The 18,403-nt window shown below is 41.5% G+C and overlaps 1 protein-coding gene across 3 annotated transcripts in view; it reads right to left on the bottom strand.

The window, feature by feature from the left end:
* Positions 1-224: 224 nt before the first annotated feature.
* Positions 225-18,403, bottom strand: part of LOC108441302 (A-kinase anchor protein 7) — a 58,248-nt gene continuing 40,069 nt past the window's right edge. Inside the window, exons 8-9 of one of the 3 annotated variants that reach the window (XM_017720770.2) lie at positions 2,472-2,626; positions 225-507 (exon numbers count right to left, since the gene is read on the bottom strand). In XM_017720770.2, the coding sequence (XP_017576259.1) occupies positions 451-507; positions 2,472-2,626 (212 nt within the window). In that variant the 3' untranslated portion in view covers positions 225-450. Of the gene's footprint in view, positions 508-2,471; positions 2,627-3,340; positions 5,682-9,655; positions 9,692-18,403 lie in introns of those variants that run through there. The other 2 variants (XM_017720771.2, XM_017720772.2) reach the window with 2 other exon arrangements.

The following is an 18,403-nucleotide window of genomic DNA, read 5'->3' as shown; positions in this document are numbered from 1 at the left end:
CAGTCTAAGAAGTGCTAAGGAGCACTTGTGGTCAGTGTTTACTCGAGCTTATTCATTTTCTGGCAGATCATTTTAACAGCAGCGGAATCGGCCGCCCCGGAGGACAAGGCGAAAAATAGATTAAGCCCGGCAGAGTGTAGGAGGCGGACTGAGCTCAGAAGGACCGTGAGGAGCCGACGTCTGCTGCTAAACATAGAATAGACCACCACACAACACAAAGAGGATAAAAAAAAAAGAATCCAAAACTCTTTATTAACACACCCCCAACACACCCACACCCAGCACAGAGAGTGACTCACATGGAGAGTCTTCGGTTAAATCACATACGATGGATTTCTTCGATTAAAAAAAGGAAAAGATGAAAAAGATGAAGGAAGTGGCAGGATGGTGACGTCTTGGCTTCGTTCTGCGTCTAATACATCGTTCGTGGTGCGTAGACGAACAGAAAGTTCACCCCAGCAGACACAAAGGTAATTCCTCTACAAAACGAAGCTTCGGTTTAAGGATCTGGTGAAGAGATGCAGCATTGAACACACAAATATATAAAAGAAGTCAACAGAAAGGTGTCATAAGGTGGAATAGGAAGATCCTGGGAATCACTTTCTACGAATGCCGTGTTTGTAAGCATCTATAAACACATTCAAACCATGTCATAAGGCATCATAAACGTGATTATGAATATTTATAAAAATAGCCATGTTTATTATACATTATGAATTGTTAATATAATGCATTATAAGTAGTGTTAATAACATGTTATACTGTCAATGCCAAAGAAGTCAGTCCCAGCTTGGAGAGCGTAAAGACCAATACAAAGTTTCTTTACATCCTGAGATTTCCAGCGTGAAGTCACTGTGGAGTGAAGGCCTGGAGAGGCAGAGGCGAGATAGTCGAGTGCTGTCGTTGTTTCCTCACTGGTTCTAACGTCAAGCGCTAGAACCCATCACTCTGTAACACTACACTACAGTGCAGTACAGTGATGCTGATTTCTGCTGGCGTTCTATTGGATATGCAGTGTTAAGTGAGTGCCAGGCTAACGGTGGTGCACATTAACAGTGGTGAACATTAACGGTGGTGAACATTAACAGTGGTGAACATTGACTTTCCCACATTGGGTGAAACTCTGATGTTGCTCTAGTTTAAACTCTGACATTTGAAGCCTGTAATGAGCTTTATTGTGTTTTAGTGTTTCAGTAAATCCTTCAGTAAATACTTAAACTTGAAGCCTCAGTCTAAACCCTGGAGGAGGCTTTAGTCCAGCACGCTTCACTTAACTTAGAGCGGACTAATACAGCTTATGAGCTCTTATAATTTGTTATAAACAGTGCTTATGTATAATAAGCATGGCTATAACATGTAATGCATTTTTATAAATATGTATAGCCATGTTTATGGTGACTCCGAACGTGTTTATAGACGCTTACAAACGTGACACTCATAGAAAGTGTCACCAAGATCATTTTGTTTGACTGGTGTGATTAAGGTCACTTTGGAAGTGGAGACAAAGAGCGCAAAGAAAAAATCGGATTTGTCCACATGTTGTAGATTCAACTCAAATTCATCCAGCTAATATAGCTCGTTATTCCCCATTGAAGTCAACTCAAATTCATGACATCGTCCTTTCAGAACAAATGATCAGATCAACCTGTGTGTCCAGCGTGTGTCTGTATCAGCATTTAGGTTGTTGGTGGTTGTTGAGTGTGTGTGTGTGTGTGTGTTAGTGAAAAGCGTTCAGTGTTCAGTTAAATGTCTAAAGCTGCACCAATATGGGAATTACGCACTGATAATACGGGATGAAGCAAAATTCCTGATATGGGAATTCTCAACCAATGACAAATTCCGACGTGCGAACTGTCAGCTGATGCTATTATCAGATATGGGACTTGTGGGCTGATGTGGATATCCAATATGGGAACTGCGCACCGATGCCAATATCCCAAATCAAGGTCCGATATAGGAACTGTGGGCCGACACTAATATGAGATATGATAATTGTGGGCTAATGCTGAAAGCCGATACGGCAGTTGTCAGCTGATGCCAATATCTGATATGGAAATTGCGGGCTGATGCAAATATCCAATATGGAAATTGTTGGCCAAGTCCAAAATTACTATCTGGGAATCGTCATCTGATTCTGATATTCGATATAAGACTTATGGGCTGACGATCTGACATGGAAATTGTGCCTGTGCTGAAATCCGATATGGCAATTGCCAGCCAATGCCAACATCTAGTACAGGAATTATGGGCTGATGCCGATATCCAATATGGGAATTGTGGGCTGATGCCGATATCCGATACAGTAATTGATGGCCGATGATATCAGATTTGGGATCCATTAGACAAACTCTAAACATCAGCCTGACACCAATAATTACATTAAAGTGAACATCTAATGATATGGACAAAATTCCGATGTCACCGTGCGTCCGTGTCTGTGTGTGAGTTCAGTTCGCTGGTTGGTTGTTTACTGTTGTTGTTGTGCTGCTGAGGCTCAGCTCCTGTGTGATGAGTGCTCGTACTGCTGGTTGCTCTAATAGTGTCTTAAAGTCCTTCACACGCCTCTGAACACACTCTCTCTCTGACCGCAGCATCCTCTCCACCAACCGTGCATCACACACACGGCCTACACAAACAAACAAAGAAAAAAACAAGCAAAACAACAGGGTACAGCGATTCAGAACATCATAGCGACCCTTAGCAATCAAAACGGGTTCAGACAAGAATCACCAGAGGTTCACACGCACAATCCAGTCACATCCTGGCAGGAGAAAACGTTCCAAATGTGGCCAATACTATAAAAAATAAAAGTTTTATCATTATGAGAGAGTTGTTAGAATATTATAAGATTATTCAGCCTATTTGTAGACTGTAAGCGAGTGGAATTTAGCTTATTTCAAAGAAATAATGTCTGGAGGGAGTAAATTTATAATTTGCAAAAGTTTTGGCACATTTATCCTTTTTCGAACGTGTTAAACTCGGTAAATAAACAGAAACTGTGCAATAAATTTTGCAGAAAAATGTCACATTTAAAGTGTCTCTGTGGAGGATAATCAAAGCAGGTCATTTGACCAGGAGCTGTTCCAACCTACAACTGTGTATCGCCAACGTTCAGACCTTTTCACCTGCCGAGAACTTTTGTAATGCACACACACACACACACACACACACACACACACAAATATATGTTAAGTAACAAAGTGTTAAATATCCTCAAAAAAGCACATCTGAATTCAATTATTTTCTTTGGAGCTGCAGAAGTCCACAGTTCTGTTATTGTCACAGATTCGGAGCCTGAAGTGGTTCGGAGATGCAGTTCATTTTCAGTTTTCACTGTATGTTTACTGACTCTGTGCTGAGAAAGCAGCTTTGATTGTCTCTGCGACAGCATTGGCGTCCAGCAACAGCCCAGACGCTAGTAGAGTTTAGCACAGTGTGTGTGTGTGTGTGTGTGTGTGTAGGGGGGGGTCATCTGTTCATCCCCACCATCTCCTCGTCTCTTTCTCTATCCCTTTCCCCTCACTCGCTCCCTGTCCAATCAATCAATAAAGTGATAATTCAGCAACGAACCAAATTCACCCGGTTTCCTCCCTTTCGCCAAAAGTAGTCCACCACGTTTGAAGCATCTGAAGTCTGCTTCGTATTTCTGGAGCTATGAGGCTAAAATAACTAACAAGCAATGGAAGCTTAGGCCCCACCAATTAGCCTGGTGCTAACTGCTAAATCATCACACCAAAAACCACATGGAGCTCAAACGGCTCGTCATGGGTTGCGCTTCTTGCATTGCAACGTTTTCAGTTGAGGTCCCCGTTTAGCACGCATCTGATTTTACATTTCAAAAACAAACAAGTGATATATGCAAATGAGATCAGCTCCGATTGGCCAAAAAAAAAAAAAAGCAGTCTGTGCTGAAACACAAATTTGGGGTGGGGCTAAACTAATGAAGGCTGAACAAGTTCATATACATACACATGTTCATTTTCATGACATTGGAAATATAATTTATTAAAAATTGGGCTGTAATGGTATCATTTTCCATATCGTCACTGTCCAGAGAAAAACATACATCTTCAGATTGGTAACTAAAATAATGGAAGTTCGTGCACAGTGATTTTATTCCAAGCAATTTTGGAGCATTTCTATTGGTCCATTTATCCGCTGCTGGGGCAAAATAGAAAAATAAAAATGATACTTGTGTTTTTCTTAGACAGTGACGACATTCAGACGATGTATTTACTGCGGAATGAGTGGTGCATTTTAAAACTTGAAAAAAATGTTTCTAAACTATAAACTCAAAGCAAGCTTTCCATTATATATCAGCCCATAAGTGATCGCTACGTGTTTACTAAGTTCGGGTTTATGCATCAATAAATCAGAACGAGCTGCACCGCAAACTAATTTTAATGTTGAGCGTAGTCGTTAGCAGTCAGCAGGTGGACGTTTTGGGGAAACCATGAGAAACCATATAGACAGACCAAAAAAGTAAAATAAACATGACTTTCTGGTGAACTAAGCTAGAAATTCTATACACTGTGATTTTGTTTACAGCTCTAAACTTCGCCCTGGTTTAAACTCCGAGCATGAAGCCGAACACCCGCAGCATCAGCTCTGCAAGACTCAGCAGCTGCCCAGACTAAACCAAGGCTGCTGTTGTGTCCGGTGTCCAGAAATCATCGTTTAAAAGCTGCAGATCAGGTTACGTTGGTGAAATATTAAAGGATAAACAGGCTAGGGCTTTAGATAACAAGCTTTACTAGGGACACATTGTTCTCTTCTATGCTGGATATTTTTCCATTAAGAAAGCCAGAGCAGGGGCCGCGGCGTTCCCATGGAAGCGGGTTTACTGATCGGTTCTGAACATGTTGTTGTCATGTTAAAGCGACCTACGCATCAGTTAGCTGTTACTGGTTAAAGCACGACTTACGGATTTGCGGTGCAATCAAATTTAGTAAAAGGATAGTTTGAAACTAACTACTGTAATAAGGACTCAGTAAAGACTTTAGGCCCAAACTTGAGTGTAAACCGACGCAAACCTGGCGCAACCCAGTCCTGGTGGTTTCTGACACTATATGACACACATTCTGGTAAGATGCGATGTGCTAGATGAGAATTGGTGGGGAATAAGCTTCCACTACCCGGCTACATTAACCTACTGCCGTATGCCGTAGCCCATCAATTCCATTGAGGGTAAGTTGAGATGGGGGTAAATTCAGACTCTCCTCCCGAACTATCACATCAAGCAACACGAATTAAAGAACAGAAAGGCCCTCTCTCGGGCAGGACACTGGTGACGGCTGCAGAGTTAACGTTTGTATGAAGACAGAAAGCTGCGCAGGGAACAGTCCAGCGTCAGATCCAGTCCAGCTCGCTCTTCTTTCCCTCCTCTTTCCAGTCCTGCACACTCTCTCGCTCCGCAGCGCTCGCTCTCTCGCCCGGAGGCAGGGAGGAGGAGGCGTGGCTCCAGCGCTCCGCCCGTGGGTGGGTGGGTGAGGGTCCGGCTCAGAGGTCACGTGGTCATTTGTTGGTGGTCAGAGGGGGCGGAGCCTCGTCTTTGGGTGCCGCTCCGTTCTGCTGCGTTTCCTCCATGTACTGCTGCACGGCGCGAAACACAGCGTCCTCCACCAGCCTCTTACTCAGACTCACCAGCTCCTCATCGTCCAGCTCCGGACCACCCTTAGCACCTACGCACACACACACACACACACACACAGGGCTGTCACTAACGGAGGACGCTCACTACGTACCACACTCGGCACAATCCACGGCCGCATGCACAAGGCTTTCTGTTAAAAATAGCACTAATATGGAGGGCTGGCTGGTTGGGTGTGGGCGTGTCTGTGGGCGGAGATCAATATGCTCAGAAGCAGCAGCTGCAGGTGGTGGCTGTCGTACGATTAGAGCTGCAAAACATGAATATTTATTCATGCTAATAATCGATTACTTAGCTTAAATGAGCTGTAACAATATAAACTGAGGTTCTGTTCAGTAAGAGGACAATCTTCATCATCACTATGGAAAAAATCGTGGCGCTTTGTTTAAGACCCTCAGTTTCAGCTACAACAACTAATAAGCAATAGCTAAAAATAAGTGATGTGATAAGTTTGGCAGCCGTCAGAACAAAACCTCGTATCGTTTTTCAGTTTTTCACAGAATTTGAAAATACCTGTGATCCTATGTATTGTATGTAAATTTACTGATGAATGGAACAAAACAACTGAGGGGGTCGGGGGGTCGGGGGACCGTGTTTGGTTCCATTGACTTACATCAAAGGTAGAGTACGTTTTTTTCCTTAGCTGTGGAGTTCTCAATATGGAGATGTGAGATTTTGATCTGACAACAGCAACATATTGTATTTGACTTCTGTATCCTTCGTTTTAAGAAAATGCTCCCAGACTTGGTTCTTTTTCTTTGGCTATCTGCTCACGACGGAAGTGAAATACTACCCTCTTCAGGTTAAGTCGTTAAGGCCTTCTGGGTTGGGCATCTCTTTGAAATGTGAATTAAAAATCGAGAATGGAAACATTACAAATCCATGACATCAGCTGTGTCCCAATTCAGGGGCTGCATCCTTCGTAGGCTGCATTTGAAGGCCGCTTGCGTCACAGTGGTGTGACTAGGCTCTCTCATTTCGAAGGCTCCTTCATATGTGGCCGAGAAACCCGTCTTTTTCCATGGCAACAAAGGAGCCAACGGGTGGATCCTTCGCCAGCCAACATATCCCGAGGTTCACTGCGTGCTGGTGCAGTTTCGAGAACATGGCGTAGTCAGCAGGGGAGCGAACTTTAAATGTAAGTACTTGGTTTAAATATAAGTTGAATAGCGAACGATACAAATGTTAAAAAAGCCAAATTGGTCTGAAGCTAAACTTGCGATAACGTAGGCGTCGTCAGTGAAGCATCTCCAGCTGTAATAACTGAAAAAAGAAAAAACGAATTGTTTGCATCTCCGTCTTTAAAGAACTTTAAAAGAGCCTGACAGGAGTGGTGTTTCTTGATGCAGCCGGAAGTGCAGGAACAGCGGTGCTGTGACACAAACGGAAAATCCGCCGTTCAAAGTTCAGCCTTTGCAGGTCTCTTTGAAGGACACGCCTTCATAGACTGCGTCCTTCGAAGGATGCAGCCTCTGAATTGGGACATGGAACAGTAGAAACCGTATCGCCCCCTACGCTTCCTGTAGTGTATTACAGTCTGTCAGAGTGACTGTGTGGATCATATGAACATTATAGAGCTTTTTAAATGAAACAGTAGAAGCCGTATCGTCCCCTACGCTTCCTGTAGTGTATTACAGTCTGTCAGAGTGACAGTGTGGATCATATGAACATTATAGAGCTTTTTAAATGAAACAGTAGAAGCCGTATCGCCCCCTACGCTTCCTGTAGTGTATTACAGTCTGTCAGAGTGACTGTGTGGATCATATGAACATTATAGAGCTTTTTAAATGAAACAGTAGAAGCCGTATCGCCCCCTACGCTTCCTGTAGTGTATTACAGTCTGTCAGAGTGACTGTGTGGATCATATGAACATTATAGAGCTTTTTAAATGAAACAGTAGAAGCCGTATCGCCCCCTACGCTTCCTGTAGTGTATTACAGTCTGTCAGAGGGACTGTGTGGATCATATGAACATTATAGAGCTTTTTAAATGAAACAGTAGAAGCTGTATCGCCCCCTACGCTTCCTGTAGTGTATTACAGTCTGTCAGAGGGACTGTGTGGATCATATGAACATTATAGAGCTTTTTAAATTAAACAGTAGAAGCCGTATCGCCCCCTACGCTTCCTGTAGTGTATTACAGTCTGTCAGAGCGACTGTGTGGATCATATGAACATTATAGAGCTTTTTAAATGAAACAGTAGAAACCGTATCGCCCCCTGCGCTTCCTGTAGTGTATTACAGTCTGTCAGAGCGACTGTGTGGATCATATGAACATTATAGAGCTTTTTAAATGAAACAGTAGAAGCCGTATCGCCCCCTATGCTTCCTGTAGTTTATTACAGTCTGTCAGAGTGACTGTGTGGATCATATGAACATTATAGAGCTTTTTAAATGAAACAGTAGAAGCCGTATCGCCCCCTACACTTCCTGTAGTGTATTACAGTCTGTCAGAGTGACTGTGTGGAACATTATTCAGCAATATACTATGTAAACAACTCCTTTACTTCATATGGTGACAAATTGTGAGTTTTACCAAAGGTTTCTTCCATTATGTTACTTGCATTTATTAGTACTTAAAAAGCACAAGGTTTAATACTTATTATTGCTGATACATACTTGTATGTTGTAGGGAAGTCCTAAGTGCTTTTTGGGTGATTTTTACCCCAGAGATGCAGGACATCAGCACTCTGGGCTGATTTATCTGAGTCAGTTAAACCAGCCCCCTCTCCTTGGATCACCACCTTACCGTGGTGGAGAGGTTTGTGTGCCTACATGATCCTTGGAGCTATGCTGTCAGGGGCGAAAACTCCTGGTAAGGTCTCCCAAGCAGGTCCTAGGTGATGGGCCAGACAAAGGGTGATCCAAAAACACCACATGATGAAAAAGAACAGGACCCAGTTTCACTCGCCCGGATCAGGGTTACTGGGGCCTCATCCTGGAGCCAGGCTTCAGGGAGGGGGTGGTTTAACCGACTCAGATAAAGCCTGGTACAGATTAGAAGGGATTTTCAGCAGTGAGTCGTCCCTGACACCACCATTCTGTTTGGTCACTGGTTCAACAAGCTCCCTGTCTTTATTCAGTATGGACAAACACACTAATCTGAGACTACACTTCATCCAAGTTCATTACAGCTTACACTATATACATATCCCTATGTTTTAAACATGCCTTTCACAGACACTAGCCTAGAAAATGCCTCCTACAGCTTCCGCTGTATCACGATGTTCTCAAAGCCTCAGGAGAGGAGATATAAAGACAGATGGAAGCACAATGTACTTTTTAGGACAAAAAATGTTCTGACTTTCAGAGAAACAGTTGTAATAATGATATAATACATATAATACTACACATCACTGCTGTCGGGACAAAATCTCGTACCTCCAAAAGGGTAACTTTACAGGAGAAGGGAAAAACCTACTTGACTTTTAATGTAAGTCAATGGAACCAGACATTTTTCCAAATTACACCAGTAATTTTGGGCCGTTTCTTTTAGTCCATTTATCACGAAATTTATACACAATGTAAAGGGGAAGGGGCTTTTTCAGATTATGTCAAAAACTGAAAAATGAAAAAAAAAAAAAGGAAAAACGAGAAAGCGAGAAAATACCAACTGTCGTATCTCCATTTTTGTAGTTTTTCAGTTTTTGACCTTAATCGAAAATTCATGTTACCCTTTACATTGTGTGCAAATTTCATGACAACTGGACAAAAAGAAACATCCCAAAATTACTCCAAAAATTCTGGTTCCATTGACTTACATTAGAAGTAAAGAATGTGTTTTGGTGCTCCTGTAAAGTTTTCATTTTGGAGATATGAGGTTTTGTTATAACAGCAGCAATATGTAATTTATAGGGGCATATATATATATATATATATATATATATATACACACACATAAAGAGCATATATATAACCCCATGTGACCAGGTATTACACACAAGCCTGTGTGCGAGTGTATAGGTGTGTGGGGAGGGAGGGAATGTTGTTATAAAGAGACACGTACTTGTCCAAGCAGTGCGCTGTGTGCTCTGCAATAGATCTGCAAGACAAATAAAACTGTTTTAACATCCAGAACTGCAGTAAACAATGTCCTCAATCAGAGATCTCGCCTGATTAGAGCTCACACCACAATCATGTAATCATTACTGAGATCGAAAGAACCCCCAGACTTTATGACAAAGTTTAAAAGACCAGTAGTAAGGCATTAACTGACCTAACTGACCCAGACCCCACAAATGTGCTCTTTCATAGCTACTGTTCCGAGATACCATTAAAAATCCCATTCAACATAATGAAGTGTGTTCTACAGTTTCTCATTAGGCTGAATGAATAACCGACTCTAAATGTAGGTATTGTGATATAAACCGAGTCTGTTCTACAGTTTCTCATTAGGCTGAATGAATAACCGACTCTAAATGTAGGTATTGTGATATAAACCGAGTCCGTTCTACAGTTTCTCATTAGGCTGAATGAATAACCGGCTCTAAATGTAGGTATTGTGATATAAACCGAGTCTGTTCTACAGTTTCTCGTTAGGCTGAATGAATAACTGACTCTAAATGTAGGTATTGTGATATAAACCGAGTCTGTTCTACAGTTTCTCATTAGACTGAATGAATAACCGGCTCTAAATGTAGGTATTGTGATATAAACCGAGTCTGTTCTACAGTTTCTCATTAGACTGAATGAATAACCGGCTCTAAATGTAGGTATTGTGATATAAACCGAGTCTGTTCTACAGTTTCTCGTTAGGCTGAATGAATAACTGACTCTAAATGTAGGTATTGTGATATAAACCGAGTCTGTTCTACAGTTTCTCGTTAGGCTGAATGGGATTTTTACCTGTGTTCTGTAAAGCTTGCCTTATGAAATGATGAGCATTGACCGCGCTCTTCAGAATTATTGGCACCCTTGATAAAAACGAACAAATACAGATAATAAAAGCTTTATGTACTTTAAAACTAATGCTTTCAGTATTTTTTGCCATGTAGAGTTTCCTTAACCCATCCTCCAGTAAAAATGTTGCTAGTGCTAGTTGTTGAAAAGACACCTTTCAATGCATCTACCATCTATCAGGATGGAGACCAAAACTTTAGCAGCTTAATTCTTTTCTTTGTGGATCACTTTGGTCTAAAATACAATGCTAAAGCTCCAAAGTGAGAAGGGTGAGCAGCAGTACAGCAGAACAAGAGCTGAACCACCTCCAACCCAAAAAGGGTGCTAGGAACTTGGCGTAAATTATGAAAACGTAACTAAGTAAAAATATACCTTTCCTTTCAATGTTTACAAAGGGTGCCAATATATCTGAAGGACACTGTTTGTGAACATATAACGCATTAAACGCTTGGAACAAATGGGCACATAAAGAGTAGCATCCTTTAATGTGGTGTTATCAAAAGACTCAGATGAGCCATTTGCTCATTGAGGCAGGTTGTTTGTTCTTTAACTGGCTGTTTGTGTAACTGGTGCCTTACTGCTTCGATCCATTAATAAACTTCATCACAAAGTGTAAACAATGGACTTCTGTTCTGCCGAACATCGCTGGAACATTTCTTTTGTTGTTGTTTTGTTTTGATTTTTTGATCGTTTCGTGCAGGTGGATTTGTGGATAATTGATGCTCTGGTTGATCTGAACACGTCTGCAGCGTGACACACTCCTGATTATGAAACATGTGCTGCTGAATGTGCTGGAAAAGAATGAAAATGAGTGGAAAAGGGGGGAAAAAACAAACCACGTTATGCAATCCGATTGAAAACCGCACACCTCCAGCGCACACACACCGATAGAGGAGCAGCCGAAGTACTTTCCTTAATCTCTGCCTCATTTCCTCCGCACACGCTGCTCTGACTTCAGCTTGATGCAATACTGTGTGTGTGTGATCATGACTTCACCACAACCTCCACAACACTCACACATATAGTGCTTTAAATACCACAGCATCTCACAAACACTGTTCTAAATACCTCGTTCTGGCGTTCTGGCCTACAACTAGCATTTACTTAAGTCAATAAGAGGCTGTGTGTTACTGTGTCACGGGTAAGGGCTGTTGTTAGGCACAGTGGCAAGTGGAGTAACACCCTTTTGCCATTGTTAGGTCACTGTAACACAGCCAGGAGTTGCATGCTGCTTTTATAAAATGGCAAGAACATAAAATATTATAAAACACACACTTTCAGTAAATAATATATAACTAACAAGCACAAAGAAGCACTCTTTTACCAAGAAAGTTTGTTTCAAGGGGCCCAAGCAGGGGTGCCAAAATTTGACCAGGGGTGCCAAAATTTTTGCACATGACTGTCAGCAGTTTCTGCTCACCAAATTAGCCCCACAATGATAACTCTAATTATGCTGGTGCCTCGGTGACGTCCTGTGTTATGTTATAAGCAAGCTAATGGGTCAAACATTCGTTTTGCCATGCTGGGTTTAATAAAAAAAACTGATTTACCAAAAACATCAATATATGAAACTTAAGACATTTAAGTAACATTATGAAAATTACAGTTTATCTTTTAGCCTGTTTAGCTCACTCTCTTTTAGCCTCCTTGTTAAAGAGGACATGTTCAGAGTCCAATTGTTGCTTAGTTGGAGCTCCAGGAGACCTGGAGCAGCAAAGCTTGCACTAGAACTCAACAGTCACCCTTTCAGCCCAAATTGCTTTGATAAAGATACATTAACAAAACGTCTTTCACGCTGAGTCCAGGTCTTCGTTAAGGTTGCACAGACTAATTAGTGTGGTTTAGAACACAGTGTGACTTACCGTGAGCTATAAAAGGGGAAAAAAACCTCTGGCCAGCAACAGAGTCTGCTTTCATAAACCACCTCAGGAGTCGGAATGACGATCTACAATCAGTGTTACAAAAGCATTTAAAAAAACAATTCAAATAGCCATATCATCAGAAGGGAGTTCCTACTTTCTGAACCAGGAAGTCTCACTCTAGTCTAGTCTAGTCCCAGACAGTGAGCTTATATCGGTCCGCTGGCTTGATAAGGTCGGCAACCCACTGACTGACTGCCACTGCTAGTCCACCCTCGGACCACTCCGATTACTGTCCTGCATACAAGCTCTAGCTATTTTTTAATCTCTTCAAACTGATTTTAAGTACACAGGGACATTTATTTTAGAAAATTAACTAAGACAAATCTTACAAACAACCAAGAGAAAAAAAAATGACTAGGTCTGATATAAAATGATTTTATCTCGGAGTTTCAGTCACGTGATGTTTCTACTGTGGGGAGGATCCCACGATGTTCATAAAGAGGAGATCTGATCATAGGAGGGAAACGGCATCAGCTCATTAACACAGATGTGATCAATGCAGGCCTTTAGAGAACTTTAGCTGATGTTACCAGCCGAGAGATGCACAGTCGTCCCCCTAACGGAGCTGCAGACCCCCAGTATAACTTTACTCTCTGTTTCTGATGTAAATGACGTTTGAATGGAGGAACATAAACGCATATCAGACTGAATGTCGTGGGGCGGAAAACGACGTCGTGTGTCGACAGACATGATTCTGTGAGTTTTCTGGTGCAGTTAGTTCAGATCTCAGCTCCAGTCCTGAAACCCCTGCCCTGCATAACTGAGTTTCCTGGTTAAAATTCCTGATATAATCAGCTGATTTATCCCTGGAGCTGAACGAGGCGTGAACAGCAGAGAAACACTGAACTACACAGAGCGGCTGCTCCCAACCTGGAGTGAAAACACTGCATTAAAGGTCTGCGTGTCTCTCGTCGCAACTTGAATCGTTCACAAATTACAGCAGATCGAAGGCGTCGTGCAGCGCAACCGCTCCCTGATTCAGCCCTCAAAATGACAGCGACTGTACAGTGTGACGTCACGCAAAAAACGCAGTAATGGTAAATACTGTTGCTAACACTGATTTACTAACTATAACTAAAGAAAGGAAGGCAGGAAAAATCAGTAAATTCGACTGTTAGTGGAAAATGAGCGAATATTAAGTGGGCTGCTTGGAAAACGCTGAGCTAAAGGCCAGTGGACCACCAGCTTTGCCATCAGTGGCCAACAATGGCCCTCTATTGTCTTGCTATCAGGGTCACGGCACCACAGTAGACACGTTTACATCATAAGTAGCAACGGTTAAATTTTTCATGTTGGTCTGAAGTGCTCAATACAAACGGTCACTCAATGCTCCGAGCACCCACACATACCACGACATCTTAAATCAAATGAACGCCATCCTAAACACCTCCGAATCGTGCTCGCACAAACACACCCACACGGCCTCCGAACGCCTCCACAGCTGCAGCTCAGCGTCCTTCAACCGCACCAGCCGCTTCACAGGCAGCAGCTCAATTACATAACTTTATGAGTGCTATAAACACTGATTCTCTCTCTCTCTCTCTCTCTCTCTCTCTCTCTTTCTGAGTAATCTATGCTCATCACAAGGGTTTGGGTGATTAAAGGGGAAAGCCACCAATCTTTAAAAATTCTGCTTAATCCAGTGTGTGAGATGTAAACAGAGAGATTCAGAGCAGGTTTGGTGTGAAATGGTTCAGACGTCTTTACAGTGGTGCTGATGGGAACCAGGGGTCACCATGACTACAACACAAAGACATTTTATTTACTATCCAGAACCATCAGAGAACCCACACGAGTCTTCTGAGTTCATATGGAATGCTGATGATGGAAAACAGTGGAAAATCTGGAATAATGAGTTTTCTTAGGGGACTATTTTGCTGCACAGCGCCCTGCATGTCTCCCTCCACCATGAATGGAGTTGAAGTTCTCTAAACTCTCATAAAACATCGTCTCAGTCATCAGGCAGTGAATTCAGAACCAGTTCATGTTGGAACTTTCTGTGAGGAGCTTTTAAAGGGGGACGTCTGGTTCCCATCACCACCACTGTGAGCAGCTCTCACTCTAAGTTCCTCTAGGACAGAGCGTTTCACACCAGACCGCTCTGAGCGGCTCTGTTTACATCTCAACCTTTTAATTATGCAGAAATTTAGCAAAGATGGCTGGAATGAGAGAATATGATGAATGTGACTCACAGTCTGAGCTCTAAACCCAAAGGCCAGTTTCTTCAAGCTCTAATTAGCCGGTGATAACCCTCCCTATAGAGACGCGAGCTGCTGTTCGCTGCCCTTTCGAACTTTGGACTGAAACTGCCTCCAACGCCCTGAGATTTCCCTTACACAGACCTGCAGCTACTCAACAACATCCAGAAACCTTTTCTACTTTTTGTACTGTTTCTACTGGAGCTTTATTGTAGGATTAAAGCTGTGATTTTACAGTGAAGCAAAAATACTTAAATCTGCTTTTAAATGTGCTCTTCTAAATAAAAACACTGGAAAAAACTGCTGTAAAATTGGCAAAACTGCAGTAATTTACAAAATTTTTTTTATTTAACAAAAAAAGGTTAAATGCATGTAAATCAATTATACATATCCTGTATTTAACACCGCAGTTATTTTACAGAAATAGAATTTAAATTCGCGAAAAGTCAGACATGTACATGTATTTTAAGGATAGTTCCTGTTATTTGTATTATTCTTGTATTTATTATTATTCTTACTGTCCAAATGACTAGCTGAACTTGTGAAACTGTTAAGTTACAATAAAAAGTCTGTATTTCTAAGAAATTCAATGACTGTAATTTTACAGATTTTAACATCATTGAAAAAACAGACTTTCCTGTTAATTAGCAGGCGTTTTTTTTTTCAGCACTGCTGCTGGACTTTTTACTGTTTCCTTACAAACATATAAATAATTTACAGCGTGCTATCTTCCCTAAATAAAGAGGACTGCTGTAAAAATGGTGCATTCTGGGAAATACAGGTCAAGCTTAATGCCAAAGTCCAGTAATTAGCTGTTTTCGCAGAGCATATTGAGGAAGTGACCTTTCCTTTTTCATACTAGTATAATTGGCTGCAATTAAGCAGTGTGTGATATTTCCCTTGACTTTACAGTTACAATAGGCCTAAATAGCCACAGCATGGCTGGGAGTATTTTACAGCAAATTCAAGCAGCTACAGTAAACTACTGTATTATGTAATGACAATATTATTATCTAAATAAGCATTACAGTAGTGTAACATTATCATATGTGGTTATCACTGCGTTGACAGCTTAATCTGTAAATGCTGTCATCATTTTAAATGGAAAGAAAATCATCTATCAAAGCCAAACTGTCAATTTTTTGGCTTTATCATGAATAGATCTGGGTATCACGGTTGTGACTCAAATACTGGCAAAACATTAGGTGGAAATAAGTAGTACTAAGTAGCAGTTTAGCACCTGCTATGTTCTCCCAGGTGGTTATGTTCCTAGCAACCACCTGGGAGGAGTTGCTAGGCAACGTATGTACTGTATTAAGGGGCAGTGTGAGAGATGCTCCAAGGTGATATCACTTGGAGCAGCTAGATTTGTCTTCTCAACATGCCACTCATTTCTTATGGGCGTCACAAACGTGGCAGAATGAACGTACATTGGAACGGTCCTAACAGGATGAGCTCATTATTCCCATATAAGCTCTGCGATACTGCAAAGTTTTGTGGTTCTAGCTCTAAAACTGTGGAAACCTGTGGAAACAAACAGTGCCAAACAATGCAGGATGAGCAATGAAACTACTGTATAATTGGTGGTATAATGGCAATAATACACTGAAGGTGGCGCTATACCGTGAGATATCAGCACTGCCGATGCGGTTTTCGGCCCTCTGCGTATGACCAAAGCAAACCGGTGACAACATCTCAGTGCTAATTGTATAGCTTTACTTCTCACGTATTACTGTATACATATAAAATACATATGTAAGTGTTTACAAGGCCCACGATTTGGGCTTGTATAATACAGCCCACAAGTTTTGTTCTGCAGACTTAAACACAAAATCTGTAAATCTGCGTTTGCCGGGTAGTATTAGTGGAAAACGTCGCCCTGTTCAGGGTATCACAACTGGAGCACTGTATAAACAAGGTAACTTGATTTACTCAGACAATGATAAATGTTTTGTCAAATATTTTACTTATTATTAATAATAAAAGTGACAAAATTATTAATAAGAGAAATAAAATAAGGTAAATTAACCTGACACAAAAGAAAGTCAATATACATATATAATATACATTTTGGCCTCAATTAGTATTTTCAGCTGAAAATAAACTGGGTCACATTCAATCAATGCTGACTCACTGATTCTGGTTACTGTAAAACAACGAATAAGAAGTCAAAAGAAGGGAAATATCAGGGCTACGAATCTGCTTCTGAATATGCTGAGTGTGTGCGTGTGTGTGTGTGTGTGTGTGTGTGTGTGTGTGTGTGTTTCCTGAGGGCCTCATTAAGGAAGATCCTGTTCACTCCACCCAAAGCATGCAGGTCAGCTGAGATAAAAAACAAGTGAGTGTGTATATATATATTTGTTTCTTCACTCACTGTCCAGTTTATCAGCTCCACTGACCGTATAGTTTCACTCTGTAGTTCTACAGTTACAGACTGTAGTCCATCTGTTTCTCTGATACTCTGTTACCCTGTTCTTCAGTGGTCAGAACCCCCAGGACAGGTACTGTGCAGCAGCAGATGAGCTATTATCTGTGACTTCACAAATACAAGGTGGACCGACAAGGTAGGAGTGTCTGATAGAGTGGACAGTGAGTGGACACAGTGTTTACAAACTCCATTGATCCACTCATACCAGCGCAACACACACTAACACACCCAAATAGTACCTGCTCTGTGAGGGTCTATGGGGGTCCTGACCACTGAAGAACAGGGTAACAGAGTATCAGAGAAACAGATGGACTACAGTCTGTAACTGTAGAACTACAGAGTGAAACTGTACGGTCAGTGGAGCTGAAAAAATGCACAATGAGCGCAGAAACTCATGTTATACTCAGTAAGAGGTGTTACTAATATACCACACACACACACACACACACAACATTCACTTTATTTACATGTACTATCTTACACATCTAACCTTTTTCTCAGTACAGTGTCATAATATTGTGAACTGTGCTAAAGGTTGAATCACGATCCTGATACTTAATTTTTATATCGAGACATTCTATTAGAAAGTCAGTACTCGGATGGAAAAATGAAAACAGTATGGGATCATTTTAATTAATATATAACCAAATGTTTTTATCTCTGTTATCAGGTGAATTAAGACTCTGTTGTCTCTCTATGTGAAATGTGCTGTTAGTGACATTATTCACTCAAGTAACTGGCATATTTACCTCAGGCACTGGCATATTTACCTCAGGCACTGGCATATTTACCTCAGGCACTGACATATTTAACTCATCCTGAGGCATATTTAACACAGGCACTGGCATATTTACCTCAGGCACTGGCATATTTACCTCAGGCACTGGCATACTTAACGCAGGCACTGGCATATTTACCTCAGGCACTGGCATATTTACCTCAGGCACTGGCATATTTACCTCAGGCACTGACATATTTAACTCATCCTGAGGCATATTTAACTCAGGCACTGGCATATTTAACTCAGGCACTGGCATACTTAACGCAGGCACTGGCATATTTACCTCAGGCACTGGCATATTTACCTCAGGCAATGGCATATTTACCTTAGGCACTGGCATATTTACCTTAGGCACTGGCATATTTACCTCAGGCACTGGCATATTTACCTCAGGCACTGGCATATTTACCTCAGGCACTGACATATTTAACTCATCCTGAGGCATATTTAACTCAGGCACTGGCATACTTAACGCAGGCACTGGCATATTTACCTCAGGCACTGGCATATTTACCTCAGGCAATGG

Source organism: Pygocentrus nattereri, chromosome 4 (assembly GCF_015220715.1).
Source record: "Pygocentrus nattereri isolate fPygNat1 chromosome 4, fPygNat1.pri, whole genome shotgun sequence".
Taxonomy (NCBI): domain Eukaryota; kingdom Metazoa; phylum Chordata; class Actinopteri; order Characiformes; family Serrasalmidae; genus Pygocentrus; species Pygocentrus nattereri.
The sequence above is the reverse complement of the archived record's forward strand: the minus strand, read 5'-3'. Positions and strand labels throughout refer to the sequence as shown.